General features: G+C 33.7%; 1 protein-coding gene across 8 annotated transcripts in view; it reads right to left on the reverse strand.

Annotated features, from left to right (window-relative positions):
- The window catches only part of MICU3 (mitochondrial calcium uptake family member 3), a 52,444-nt gene that overhangs the window by 29,012 nt on the left and 8,975 nt on the right, over window positions 1–14,457 (reverse strand). For all 8 annotated transcript variants that reach the window (XM_059844746.1, XM_059844748.1, XM_059844742.1 and 5 more), the window contains exons 2-6: window positions 10,667–10,820; window positions 7,039–7,070; window positions 6,160–6,238; window positions 2,727–2,774; window positions 1,328–1,410 (exon numbers count right to left, since the gene is read on the reverse strand). In XM_059844746.1, coding sequence (XP_059700729.1) covers window positions 1,328–1,410; window positions 2,727–2,774; window positions 6,160–6,238; window positions 7,039–7,070; window positions 10,667–10,820 — 396 coding nt within the window. The remainder of the gene's footprint in view (window positions 1–1,327; window positions 1,411–2,726; window positions 2,775–6,159; window positions 6,239–7,038; window positions 7,071–10,666; window positions 10,821–14,457) is intronic.

Raw genomic sequence — 14,457 nt, forward strand, 5'->3', positions numbered from 1 at the left:
TAAAATTTTAATTTCTAAAGAAATGTCAAAACCTATGTTCACCATAACTGAGTGCTTCAGTGTAATCTCAGACAGCTGCTGCCAATGGACACTAACAATTTAGAGATCTCTGGTTTTAGCATAAAGCCACACAGTTTTTGTAAACTCAGAAGACCTAACTTTGAGTGGTCAATTTTCTGCACTTTCTTTTTTTTTAATGATCGGTCACTGGCATTTATTTACAATGGCATAAATTATTCCTCCCATTTCTTCTGAAATCAGAAAATTAAATGAACATAAATCTAAAATAGCCCTCTTGTTACTGCAAGATCATTCTCTTGAACTTGGTGTATCCTACTACCTGAAAACTTATGAAGTATTCAAATTTTAATTTGAATTATTATTGAATTGAATACTGAAGATTTATCATGATAAAAATAAATATCTAGTGGACGATTTAGGATTTTCAAAGATTTTCCCTCAAGAGCCAGATTATTCTTAATTTTCAAATCTCACCAACATGTGAATTTTTCTTTTGAAGTCTGGGCTTTTTAAAACTGTTTACATTTCTAACCTGAAAAAAATCAACTGTGCTTAAATAATTAATAAGATGGATTTACAGAACTGCTTTTTTCAAGCCGTAAAGCTCTAATTTGAAAAATAGTGTCATTCAAATTAGTAATGTAACAAAACCTTGGATGCAACCAAACTACTGCCAAGTTCTAGGTATCCTGCCATCTGTTCCAAAGCATGTGGAAATCATTCAGGTCAAAGTCAGTTTCCCCTGTAGGAATATTCTCTGTAAAAAGAACTCACTGAACCCCAGCTTAGCAAATTGCTTCAGCATATGGATTTATGGGCTAAACTAGATATATGCACAGTATGCTTTATTTCATGACAGATCTTGTCCAAAACAGATGATAGTGTCACATTAGGTCAGTCAGTATGTTTGGGTCACTTGTGATTATCAGCAGAATGAATAGCAAAGTGAGGTGATCTCCCAGCAAAAGATTCTTTTACAAGTCTTTTCATCATTAGAGCAATTAAATAACTCTGCTAACCATTAAAACACTTCTATTACTTCAATAGCCTATCTGTGACTACAGTAGCAATTAAAAGATCCAGAATATAAACTAGAATTAAGCTTCAAAAAAAATTATATACAAGAGTCCTGTGCACTCTAAGAAGGAGCTTCTTTCTATTTTCAGTTTACATTATAATAACTCTTTATACTAAATCAGGCAAATAAACAACTACATTCAGTGAAGAATAGTAGATAATATTCTCATGACTACTGATATCATCACATTAGGTTCAAGATTACATCAAAAACTGCAAATATACATACCACTAAGAATTCCTTTTTGTCCACCATTTCATTGCCATCAGTATCGAACATGTTGAAAGCAATTCGAAAACCTGCATGTGGCTCTGCCAAAAAATGCCAAATATTCAATTATTTATTTCCTTGGAAAGAAAGCAAGTATAACACTCTAAGAAATTATTGGGTGTCCCTTCATGAAAGCCAGAACCTCAGCTAATTTAAATCTGGATGTCTGTGTACATACTAAATGCAAATCATAACATCTGTAAAACAGTACAACCCATGTTATTCAAACAGAAGGCATGCTCACAAAAGTAGAAATAGAACATGAAATATTCAAGAATAATATAAAAGATTGTTAGTTCATGGATAGAGTCCATTTTATATTACAAACACAAATATGTACAAAATAAATTTTCTATGAAAAAACAGTGTTCTAAAAGACACTTTAAAAGATTTTGAAAAAAAGGTACAGGACACAACTTCTGGTCAAAGTAAATGTTATGCTGAAAAACACAAAACATTATCGTGTTCACATGCTTAGAGCCATTGAAAGTTTAGATCAGGTTAGAACTTATATATGAAATATAGTGACTTTGAAGGTAATTGCAAGTAAAACCTTTAGGCAACATTTTGGGGATACCCACTGATTTGCAATATGAATGAATTATGGCCAAAAGTTAATTCAGATAACAAAGAAATGATGGAAGAATCATTGATGCCATAGTGGAAGATACTAAGAGTTCAGGGTCAAGTTCCAGCTCTGATTCATAACAGGAATCCAGTTCATGTCCAAAATAACCCCACCAATGAATCCAATTGAAATTATTTCATTACATGTAAGTGAAAGACAAGTAAAATTCTTTGCTTTTTCCCAGAAAACACCTGTTAAAATATTAAAAAAATTCAGTATCAGGCTTAGTTTAGGTTATTTGACTTCAATTTTATGGGAGATAAAATAATAATTTTTCAATTTTGTTAGTGTTTCTGACATAAATACTTTATATTTTACCACTGACTCTTTGATTTTGCCCAATACACATTAATTGATGACACAAACCAGCAATAATGTGTATCTTTCTGTTCTCCCTGTATTTATTCAGTACCCCTTATGAACTTCAGCAAATTCAGCTACAAATTTTATAGGAATTTCCAACAAGAAAATAAATTTAAGCTCTTAACAGGGGCTTAGATGGAGTGTATGGCAGAGGTTCATCCACAGCCACTAAAAAGTATTCTGGATAATAATGCATTTAAATAAAGCATAACACAAGATTCCAGAAGGGCCAAAGAGGTTCAGAGGGACACAGAGATGTATGGTGTAGTTCTTCTATACGCAGGGATGGGAAGTGTAATTTAACACACAACAACACATTCAGAGCTTTGAAATTGTAAGGAATCTTTTCTCTCCAAAAATACTTACTTGTTAAAATACATAAGAGGAATAAATATTCTGTGTAAGATATCACACCTGAAGAAAAAAAAAAAAAAAGAAAAAAAGAGGCCATATTAGTTTCATCTTGTCTTCACATCCTAATCTCGAAAACACTAAATCTATATACGAGGAGAATTTTTGTACATGTGCATATTCCTACCTGTATGCATGTAGCTATTTTTGGTCAATAAGTTATTGGTCTGCAGTATTCATCTATGGCTTGGGGCTTTTTGTTTGGGTTTGTATTTTAGGGGAAGAGTACATTAAACATGGCAAGTAAATTGACATTCAGCGGAGCACAGCTTATTAAAAAGAATCTGGATAGACTCTTAAAAGCTAATATAAATGATTTATTCAATTTTCTTTCCAAAAACCTCACCAGTAATTCATGATAATACTCTTTAACAGTATGAAAACATTTACTTTGAGAAGATTCTCAACATGCTTCCTCCTGATCCCATCATTTGAATACAGTTCTTGACTTTATTAAGTGCTTTTTAAGTGCATGTACTATATTAACTGAAAATTTGATCTCATAGTTTTTTTTTCTTTTTGCAAGATTACAAAAGGGAACCACACTGTGGAATGGCACTTCCTTTTCTCTTCAGAAGTGATTATGGCAAAATTTAAATTAGAGCTGAAGTCAATACCCAAACAGTATGTCTTGTACCGTAAGTTGTACTTGTGCCTTTCTAGCTCTGGAGTAAGGGGTAAAGAGACAACCTTGTAGAATGTCCAGAACAGCAATGAAGAGAAGCATCTCATAGTTTAACAAGAACAGAAAACAACAGCTTGCAGCTCTCCCAAAAGCCCTTAGATCCAATGACCTCTGAGGCTGAACTAGAGAAACTTGTTCCTGATTTCTAGCAAACTGGTTTTGTTTGTCCTCCAAAATCAGAAGTGTTAAGTCAGTCCACAATCTTAGATTATTTCAAAAGAGTGAAAAAAGAAGTATTTAGATGCCTGAGAGTAAAGATGTCTATCAGCTAGGATTTTCAAAAGTTGCTGGCTGTCTCCTTGATTTCAGTCCAAGTCAGGTGCATAAGTTTTTCCAAAAACAGCCACATCTTTGGATGTATAAATATTGTTTAAAATCTGACTTAACTGAAAACGTGACAAACTAGGTAAGCAGTCATCTGAATTTTTTTGCACTGAAATACCTGTACAATTAAAACTAAAAACAATGTATCATTCATGTGGATTTTACTTCCATTATACTTCACATCCCATCTTTTGATCCAAGAGCAAATTTAAGTCTTCAGAACCAGTATTTTATTACTGCTAGTAGATCTAGTTAAGAAAACTACTATGATTTTTTTAATACCACCTACTCTTTTCCTCAATTTACACATTATTGAAGATTAGCAATGACTAAATATAGACATTTAAGTAACACATGCTCTATGCTTTATCTTCTTGATTTTATACAGCAGCTTGCAGAAATTAAGTTTTCAAAGGCCTGCTTGAATCTGTTTGGACAAGCACTTATCAAGAAATCAGATACCTCAAAGGTTCTCATTCACTGATGGAAAACATTCTTTAATAGCCAGTCAGTAAATGTAAATATATTTTTTTGGTTTTTTTGATGGCACCTTCTTTGCTGTAAAACAGGAAGAAAGTGCAATTGTCAAGCAGTCCATCACAGGTATGAAGAAAGCAATAGAAATAGCCCTCAAAGCCTTCTCTCCTTTTGTTTGCACTGGTATATTGTAGTTGCAGACAGATAGTTCTGGTTGATTGCTCTGAGTGTTATGGGAGAGAGGCTCTGAAATGATGATTGAAGGGAAAGAAAAACTTACACTAGGATCAGAAAGAAGAGAAGGAGGGCACTCAAAGGAAAAACATAAGAAAAACCTAAGGTCAGTGGGCATAAATCAGGGTGCCTCAGGTGAATTACAAAAATCCATGGCAAAATAAATGGACATAGGCTTTTGCTAATTGCTTTGTATGTGCATGTTAAAAAAAATTGTTAAGAAACAAAAAAGTAAAGACTACATTATAACTACGGAGACCTGAATTCTATTTCCATTTCTTTAACCAATTTACACTATCAGTCACAAGACCCATCATATTTTCTTATATTTTTTATTAAACTGGTCAAAAGAACTCACTTTTTCATAAAACATGCTGAAAAGATATCCAACTACTAAAGTCTAATACTAATTTTATCATCTTATTTTGACATTTTGAGTCCTATCAATTCCATCAACTTCTGTAGAACTCCACTAGCAGAAAACTGGAATAAGATACTGTTGAATCAAGACTACTCATGTTGCAGACATTTTATTACAGACTTAATAAGCAACATCTAGATAAATTTTAACTGATAATATACTCATCTAACAGATTCTGAGGTTGAATTTTTAAGCAATTAATATTTCAAAAGTCAGTCGTATACTGCAACTAATATATTTATGCAATTAATATTTCAAAAGTCAACTACATAGAAAGCAGCCTAGAGCAAAGAAGTACACTGAAATACAATGCAAAGATGTGCCAATTTCTGCCTCTCTGTGAGTGCTGGCTGTAGACTCAGAAAAAAAGAGTGCCTCCATGCACTAGAGAGCCTCCTTTGAGAGTATGTCCACACTACTTACTCCTTGAATAAATTTGAGCTGCATTTGAGTTATATTAACCAATTACATGCATACATTTGATTGGAATACTGTTGCTGGTGTGCTTATTTTAAACAGCCATAAAGTGTCCTTCTTTTATAACAAGTACTTGGGTCTGCTTTTGAAAAGACTTCAAATGCACCACTACACCTTTGCCACACTGAATGTAAGCAAAGAAATACATGGATTATTTATTACAAATAGCTTTTATATGTCTGTAAAGCCATAATTGTTTTATTTCCCTATGTTTTTTTGTTGGGAAGTGATAGAGATTATTAAGAAAGAAAAAAATACAACCAAGAAGACTGGGAGTGACTCTTGGCTCTTCACTTACCAATAGTGTGAGTTTTTTAAAAGCTATCAAAGCCCTCATCTGCAGAGTTTAAAGGAATATATAACATTTCTGAAACTGTCTCTTTGTGTTGTGTACAAAATGCCTTACCAGTGATATAAGATAGCACTACTGTCTTTAGAAATAATCACATTATTGAACCTATTGAAAAGAAGTAAAGAGATATTGTTTCTTTACTGGAATACTCTGTCTATAGTCCAGAGATCATTCATGGCAACAAATTGAACCTGAAATATTAAACTCTGAGTCCCCAATCACTTAAAGAGGGTAGTTGGAAGACAGCATCATTAAAACACTGTAGAGATTATATAGAACTTTTCCATGCTGTAAAATGTAGAAAGCAACAGCAAGCGATTTCTTTATTTTTGAAAATTGGACTCAGACTAAAGTACATCATCAAAAAAAAGTTAATAGAATGATAATTTGTTCAGGAATATAAATTCTCCTTCATCACCTTTCTCATTAAGATTACGGAAAAGTTTGGATGATCCTTTCCAAACCGGTGGTGTCTCCATAAGAATCTGATTCAGTTCCTAAAAAATAAGGTTTAAAAAATTTAAAAGCATATATTTCAGTATTTAACTAAGTAGTTAATAGAAAATTATTAAATTATAGGATATCAATATAAAAGACAAGGAACTGCATGCAAATCTACCAGTTAACTGAACTTCAGTTACCACAATGATTTTGGAAGTACTCATACACTCCATAAATTTTTGAACACATGATTATTGCAAGAATTACTCATCTGCATGAATACTAAATGTTTGCTGAGCTGGAGAGACACATGCAATGGTTTTGTGGCTGAAATAACTCACCACTGCTCATATTGACTGAAGCCAAGGATAAGTCCCCCTGGATTTCAGTAAGGTTTTCATACAAAATCTAAGCAACTGTTCTTTTAAAACACTCAACCTGAACTAAAGCAAACTTCACTCATGAATATGAATGTACTTTACTTAAAATACAGGGAAACAAAGAGGGGCCTTTTGCACTTATACAAATGAAAAAAAAAAAAAAGATGCACTTAAACACCGCAAAAGGGAGAGAGTGGCATAAATATTTCAGGTAGTTTTGGATACATCTATTACACCTAGACACTAAAAAATGCAGTCAGAAATAGACTGAGGGTGAAACTGACAGATGCTTGAGAAAGTCAGTAAATTCAACAAAACAAGCACCGCAGCTAAAGTATCTGAAATTCTGTATTCAGCTGAGTCTGAAGTGACAAAAATGAAGAAATTAATCTTTCCTGTGCCTCTACATTTACATCAAAAACAAAATCAACTACCAAAATGTATGGTTATAAGACCACATAGGAATTATTGCTCACCTGCTTTGAAAGGGATCGCCATTTTTTAGCATCTGCAAAAAAAGAAGTTGTTATGAATGCACAGGAATTTAATAATGCCAATGTGGTGTCATAAAAATTGGGCTACATCTATACTGTGTTTTCTATACAAAGAATTATTTGCCTTACTTCATGAGTGCAACTGTCTATGTTACTAAAAAAGCCTTTAACTTAATACATACCTAAAGTCCTAACTTTAAAGAACCAATTCAGATGTAGTTTTTAATCCAACTCTGCTTCAAAGACCTCCAACCTCCAAAATACATCCTTAAAACATTTAACAGGAAATAGAAGGCATTCATGCTAACCCCTGGTAACAATATTCCAAAATGATTATTTAGTAATAGTGGTATTAAATTGCAAATTGTAAGGAGACCTGGATTATGACCATTGCTTCATGGACCACTCATACTTTTCAAAGAAAATACAGAAAAAAGCTCTTGAAACTACACCAAGTGCTAAGACACCCTTCATCCCTTCCTACTGACTCAGATTCCTTTTCCAGCCTCTGTCAGGCTCAATTCTTTGGTAGCTGTAATCAAACAAGAGTGTGTCCATAACCATTCAAGAATTCAAAACTTGAGGCTCATCACCACCTTCTCAAGACAAATATTTGTACAGATTCAGTATTACGATAAGGCATTGTGAAAATTAGAATTCACAAAAGTCCAGAAAGTAGCATTTTATGTGGTCAAATCCATAACAAATTTTTGGTGGGAAAGGCTTCTTTTTGTAGAGTAAAAGACACTTTGTTATTAGAAATCCTTTTCTCATAATGAACTTCATGCTCCAATAAATAATTCAAACAATACACAAACTACCCACTATGGTCTTTCATTAATTCATGGTTAGAAATTGACTGAAATTTTAATTTTACATCTTGGTAAAGGTTTACACCAAGGCAGTTGACATATTCCACTCTAATCATGGTGAAGTTATATCATGCAACATCAAAACATGAGCTAACAGATTTTCATAAGCTTTTCAATTGAATTTTTAAAATAAAATCACCTAAAACAATCTCATTTGCCATATCAATTGGTGTATGTTTATGCCTACCATAAAAAATTTGGAGAATAAATATACCTAATTTTAAATCAGATAGTTTCCCATACATATTACATACATATTACATACATATTTTCTTCCTAGGCAAGTCAGTGAAGATTTATGTGTGCATATATATATATATATTTCTTACAGCTCAGTATTAAGCTAAATTTACTATAGTTAGCACAAAGGGGAAAAATATATTTCATCTTCTCTTAATCTGCTTTCTCAATATATAAATACATATTCAGATTATAAAAATGTATCAATAATGACTCTTAAAAATAATGTATGTTCCCAAATGAAAGCCTGCACCATAAAGGCAGAAACATGTTAATGACACCCTTTATTTTATATTTTTTTTGCAATAAATGCCTGGAGTAAAAAGTTACATTTTATAAAGGAAAACATACTCTTACCATGTTAGTTAGTGTTTAATCAAAAAAGGAAGTGAACACCCTCTTGACTTTTGTAGAGTTTACATGATTTCCAAAGTAAATCAATCACAATAGACACATTCACTCCATCACAAATATCATTCAGGCCTAATATTATTAGCTTTTCTATAAAGCAGACATAAAGAGCTTCTATTATTATACTTCAAAGGGCATTTTTGCTTTTTGACAAAACTCAAGACCTTTGTAGCCTTCATTCATAAAAACCCCAGGTATACATTCATTTTTTATTATGCAAAATATAGATGGTCTAGTATGTCAGCCGGAATGGACCCAACTATAAACAACTTGCAAGTTATTTATAAAATTACCCCCCCCAAAAAAAAAAAGTTTAGAATTAGGAAAAAACTTTCCTTAAATGTACTACTTTCAATATATAGGGCAAGACAGAAAATTGACTCGCCCAAGAAGACAAATGGTACTTTGGCAATGCTGCAGTACAAAGTTAAAATTACCACAGTCAGAGATGAGAGGGTGGATGTGGCAATCTGTGGGTCATCTATTTCAGCTATTACTTCCTATTTACCAGCCTTCTGTCTCAATTTCCCAGACAACATGACCTGCACTAGAATGAAGTGATCCACTTCTTCTTAATTGTAATCCCTTAAAATAGTTATGTCAGCCATGTAATCTCTGATACCACAAAACCTAAAAGACATCCAGGTTAGTTTTGCTTTTGGTCTCAGAGGTGAACTGGATGAACAGAAAGGATTTTGATAGAAACAAGGTTTGCTACACTGAATTCAGAAGGGTGCCTGGTCTGGGTTCAACTCCAGATCTCTTCTCCTTTTCCATGAGATAAACAGAATGTCCTTATGAGCTTAATGATTTTTGGTTTGGTTTTGTTTTTAAAATCTAAATACTTGCTTTATGAGAGAAAGAAGTAGAAAATTCATCAGCATGGAAAAATCATAATAGCAAATCATACATATAGTGTGGTCTAGCCAACCAAAATGTCATAAAACAGAATTAAACCAAAATGTTTTAATTATGTCCAGTACATACAGCACAAATATTTCATGACCATACACAGTGAAACCCAACTCCACACTAACAAAAAAAGGGAAGAATTGAAGTTCTGAGCAGAGGAAATAGATAAAAAGTGCTGATGTGTATTTGTATTAACTTGTGTGATAAGCAATCTGCTTCCTCTCTTTTAACTGCAAAGCAAAAAAAAAAAAATTGCTTTCTGGTAAGAGTTTCAAAGTTTTGCAAGTTTTCACCATCTAAGCTCTATCTTCTGTCTTCGTTGTTACAATGAGATTATATCTTTATTCAAAAGTTACAGAAGTTTTGATCACTGATGTGCCATGACTGAATTCTTTCCTCTTGTTTCATTACTGTTAACAGAACAAAAGGAAAAAATCCAACATCTGCACAGAATTTTAAGAAAACTCATGGTGGGTGATTATACATGTCACACCTGAGCAAAGATATTCCCATTCTCCAGAAGTTCTGTACTGCTACCAATGCACTGCAAGCCTGAGGGCCAGGAAATCAAACTAGAGCAGAAAGGGATCACCTTACTATTTAGTCACTCTTTGATAATTAAAGCAAAGATTTTACAATAAATGACCTAAAGTTGATAGTTAATTTTTCATTAATTAACACGTAGTACTAACACTGGCAATGTTTAAGTGTAGAAAGTTGATTCCCTGGGGGACTAAAACTCTGACTCAAAGCATGTTATTTAGAAAGCCATTATATAGTTATGTTATATCTTATCTTTAGTCTTTTAGAGAATGTGTATGGTTGCCTGCTTACAGAGAAACTACACAAAACAGGAAGCAAGAGTTGTGCAGCAATACAGGTCTGCTCAGAAAGAAACTGTGTCAATGCAAATGGCACAAATTACCTTGCCATCTTTCATGACTATTGAGCTGTTCGCAACCTTTAAAAGAATGTTTAACTAGCATAGAGATGTTTACAATCTAGTAATAATCAGGATACTGTTTGTATGCATTTGGACACAATTAAAATTCTGAAGATGCAGTACCCTTTTACTACATTCAGAAACAGAAGTAGAAATCAAAAGCAAGTGGGAAAATAACATGCATCACAGACATTTACCCTAGCAGTTTCAGCACTATAAATCTCCTGCTTACGTTTGGGTTCATCACTGGTAACAGCCTGGATGAAGTCGTGTGGAGTCATGTATAGCTGTCCTTCGAATTCCAGACTGGCAAACCGACGAAACCGCTGCTCCCGCGGAGTTGCATAAAGGTGTAAATCTTCCAGGTCTGATCTGTTGTCTGTAACCTTCAAAGACAGAAGGACACAGTTTCAATCTATGATAAAGGTTCTGATTTACAATTGCCACATTCACCATAAAGGAACTGTAACTGTAAAAGTGATAATTCATAAAGTCAAACATATCCAAGTATTTTTCTATGGTAAGAGCTGAAACTACAATTGGGATTTCACTGCTATCATTTTCAGTCTTCTACAACTTTAGCAATCTTTGTGTATTGACATTGCAGGTACTAACCAACCTCAGAAGAAAAAAGTTAAAGAGAATTTCAGCTCCTGAATCATAGAAGAAGGGGAACCTTAACTCAAGGAAATCACTGTAATTTCAGCAGGCAGACTTCAAACAACTCTGCCAAAACTATTTCAGTTTTCTGACAGTTCCAGAAGGGAACAAAGTAATACCTTTTCTATATTGATTCTTAATATAGAGGGCAGCTGCTGAGAGTAACAGGCCTCCATAATATACTCCAGTGTAAAGCTACCATATCTGTGTGAACTAAAGAAGAGCATAATTGTAACTCCAGAGCTACAAAAGTATAATATAGCATAAAGTTCAAATATCACAAGAGTCTATGTCAGGAGTTTCTGGTATATTTCCCGTCCAGCTGATTTAAATGTAAACTTGGTAGTACAAAACTGTAAATGTTCTAAATTCTCACATCTTTCTGCGGCACTGAAAAACCTTTAACAGAAAATATGCTACTGCTATCTGAAAACTCTTTTTAGACCATAATGAAGCAAGCTCCTCTGTGGAATCATTATCTTGAAGAAAATGTAAGTATCAACATTTTTTCAGAGATGAAGGAAATAAACCCAAACTGATTCCTAGAAGGAAAAGCAAAGACATTAGTAACTTCTCCCATTATGTTGAAATAGGAATGCAGCATCTTATCAATGAATCTCCCAACTTGCTCATTATTCCTGTCATTTAGTACAGTATTCCTAAAATTTTCCTAATATTCCTAAAATTGTGTGTAAGGAACACACAATTTAACCAATATTATGTTTTCTTTTAACAACTAAGAAAACAGAAAAATGCACTTTATTTTTCAGAGAGGCGTCTAAACCCAAACATAAGTTGCAAGATGTCTGCAGTGGCTGTCCACTAAGAGATAACTGTCCTCAAACAGAAACACAAATTGGTTTTCCAAAACCCTTCTAAGAATAGATTACAGGTTTCAGTAATTAGAAGCAAAGACCCATTTATACTGAGTAGTCAAAGATCTGGGCTCACTTTTCTTCAGCTTTTCAAACAATATCCTTATAAAACCAAAACATTGGTGAGACTACTGCAGTCAAAATTTAATGGCATCAGATGTAATTAGGAGATTAAATTAGATTTGTAGAAGAGAAACATTAAAAATTAATGCGTCTAGAAGAGATCAAACACTTTCTATTTGGGGAAAAAAAAAAAAAAAGATGTTTTATGGGGGAGTCTTACTACTTAATACCTTATCTAGGACATTTCAGCCAGCCTTCTATAAGGACAAGAGTCTGTTGACTGTGTATTTCTTTTTCTGGACTGTCTCTAGTTCTTTTGAAATCATCCATGTGTGCATGTGTGAAAATGTTTTGTTTCAACAGACAAACCTGTTATAGAAAGTAAGATTAAGAGAAAGGTCGATACAATAATTTAATTTTCAGTAGACTGCTCTACAAATATTCTGCACTCTTGCCCGAGAAGCAGCTCTAAACCCAGGCTTCATGTTTTTTATAATTTTCAAATGATTACCAAATTAAATATGGGTAGAAAAAACCAGTCTAATAGCCAGACCTACAAAGTCATTTTTAAATGACAGAAAGAAGCAGAATTCTTTTCTAACGTACCCACATGCAAGACAAAATATTTCTGTCCTATCTCACTGTTTGAATATTTTGGTCTTACTGATCCTTCAGCAGTCCAGTGGCATTCAAGCTATGCATTCATGTGGGAAATACACAAGTCAGTTGTTTTGATAGAACTTGTTGTGACACAAATGATTATCCCTGTATTTGAAGTTTAATAATCTATGTCTTTTTTTTTTTTAATGTATGTTATTTTATCACTATTAGAAACATGCTTGTGAATACAGTCAGGTTGTAAACAAGCAATAAAGCAATATTTCTGCAAAGTCAATTTTCAGAAAAGAAACAGCTTCCAGGCCATACTACATACATTGTATGTATAATAAACTGTAATCAGTCATAATCAATCATACACAATTACAGAAATCTCTAGAGAATGTAACTCTCAAATATAATTTTCGTTTTGATCACTGTCAGTATTTAGAGAGCATGTTAAGATTCTTTGCTCTCAAGAAATTCTCACTGTCTCAGGTACTACCGCTTAATATTTCGCTTGAGACGCTCAGGAAAATATTTGCCAAATTCTCAGACACATATTTCAATATTATCTTAAGGACTCTATGCTACTACAAGTATAAAATAACATGCTGCAAACATGGAACTTTAAAGACATGCTTAAAATTTATGCATGTCAGTACTCAGGCCTGCAAAGCCTTAATTTCTGCCTCGTTTTTCAATCTAGTTTCCCTCTGACTAAATAGCAATGCCAATATTTCATGCTGTGGCTCAAAATCATGGTAACCTGATATGAATACTGCCTGCCCCCACAAAGAGGAGTACCTCCCTAAAGGCCCAATACCTGCATGACCTTGCTCTGGTGCTTTATGTTCACTTTTCCAAGCACCAAACTGGATAAGGGAACCGCTCTGACTGAGAACTTTTCTATTGGTGGTGTTATTTTTAAGCCAGATAGATGCCTGGGTCTACCCCATGAAAACAGTTATTTGTTTCAAAACCTAGGCCACAGGAGCTTACAGATTATGGAAAAAGAAAATACCACCCATTCCAGCAGCAAGCTCCACCTCCTTCAAGTGAGGGAAAGTGCTGGGCTTAAGCATTATTTTATCCCAAGGAGTAAAAAACACCACTTTATTTTGAACTTGGTGGTTTTATCTGAAAGAATCAAAACTTATTTTGGCTATCTGACATGAATTCAAATAAACATAAACAAGGTTTAATACATATTGGATCACTGGTCCATACACTAAATGCCCAAATAAAAGCAAAGTTTTGCTACAGAAGACTCCAGGCACATAATCAGCAAACTGACAAATAAAATTTTCTTTGGAAATAATATTATTTTTTATCAAAATTTCTTTTCAGAGCTTTATTGCTTCTATTATGCTGAATAATTTATGTATCATACAGAACATTTTCTCTTGTAGAAAAGCTGTAATTACTGGGAAGTAACAAATATTCTAATTAAAAAACAGGACATTCTAAAGTATTACCTCAATCTGCACTTCTTCAGGCATTCATTTAAGAAACTGATCTCAACACATAATGAAGCATCTTCTGTTTTCCCGAACATTTGCAAATGATAATGCAGTGAGCCAAGTATGAAAATCTTAGTGACACCAACAATTGCTCTTGATTGATTTATTTCATTATTTCACATTTATGCCCATCTTGGGCAATCTTACTGTAGCAATGGACACAACGGGCACATCTCCAGTGAGGACAGGCTGAGAGAGTTGGAATTGTCCAGCCTGAAAGAAGCCAAGGAGACCTTAGAGCATCCTACCAGGACCTACAGAGGGTCTGCAAGAGAGCTGGAGAGGGACTTTTTACATGGGCAGGT

Source organism: Haemorhous mexicanus, chromosome 4 (genome assembly GCF_027477595.1).
Source record: "Haemorhous mexicanus isolate bHaeMex1 chromosome 4, bHaeMex1.pri, whole genome shotgun sequence".
Classification (NCBI taxonomy): Eukaryota; Metazoa; Chordata; class Aves; order Passeriformes; family Fringillidae; genus Haemorhous; species Haemorhous mexicanus.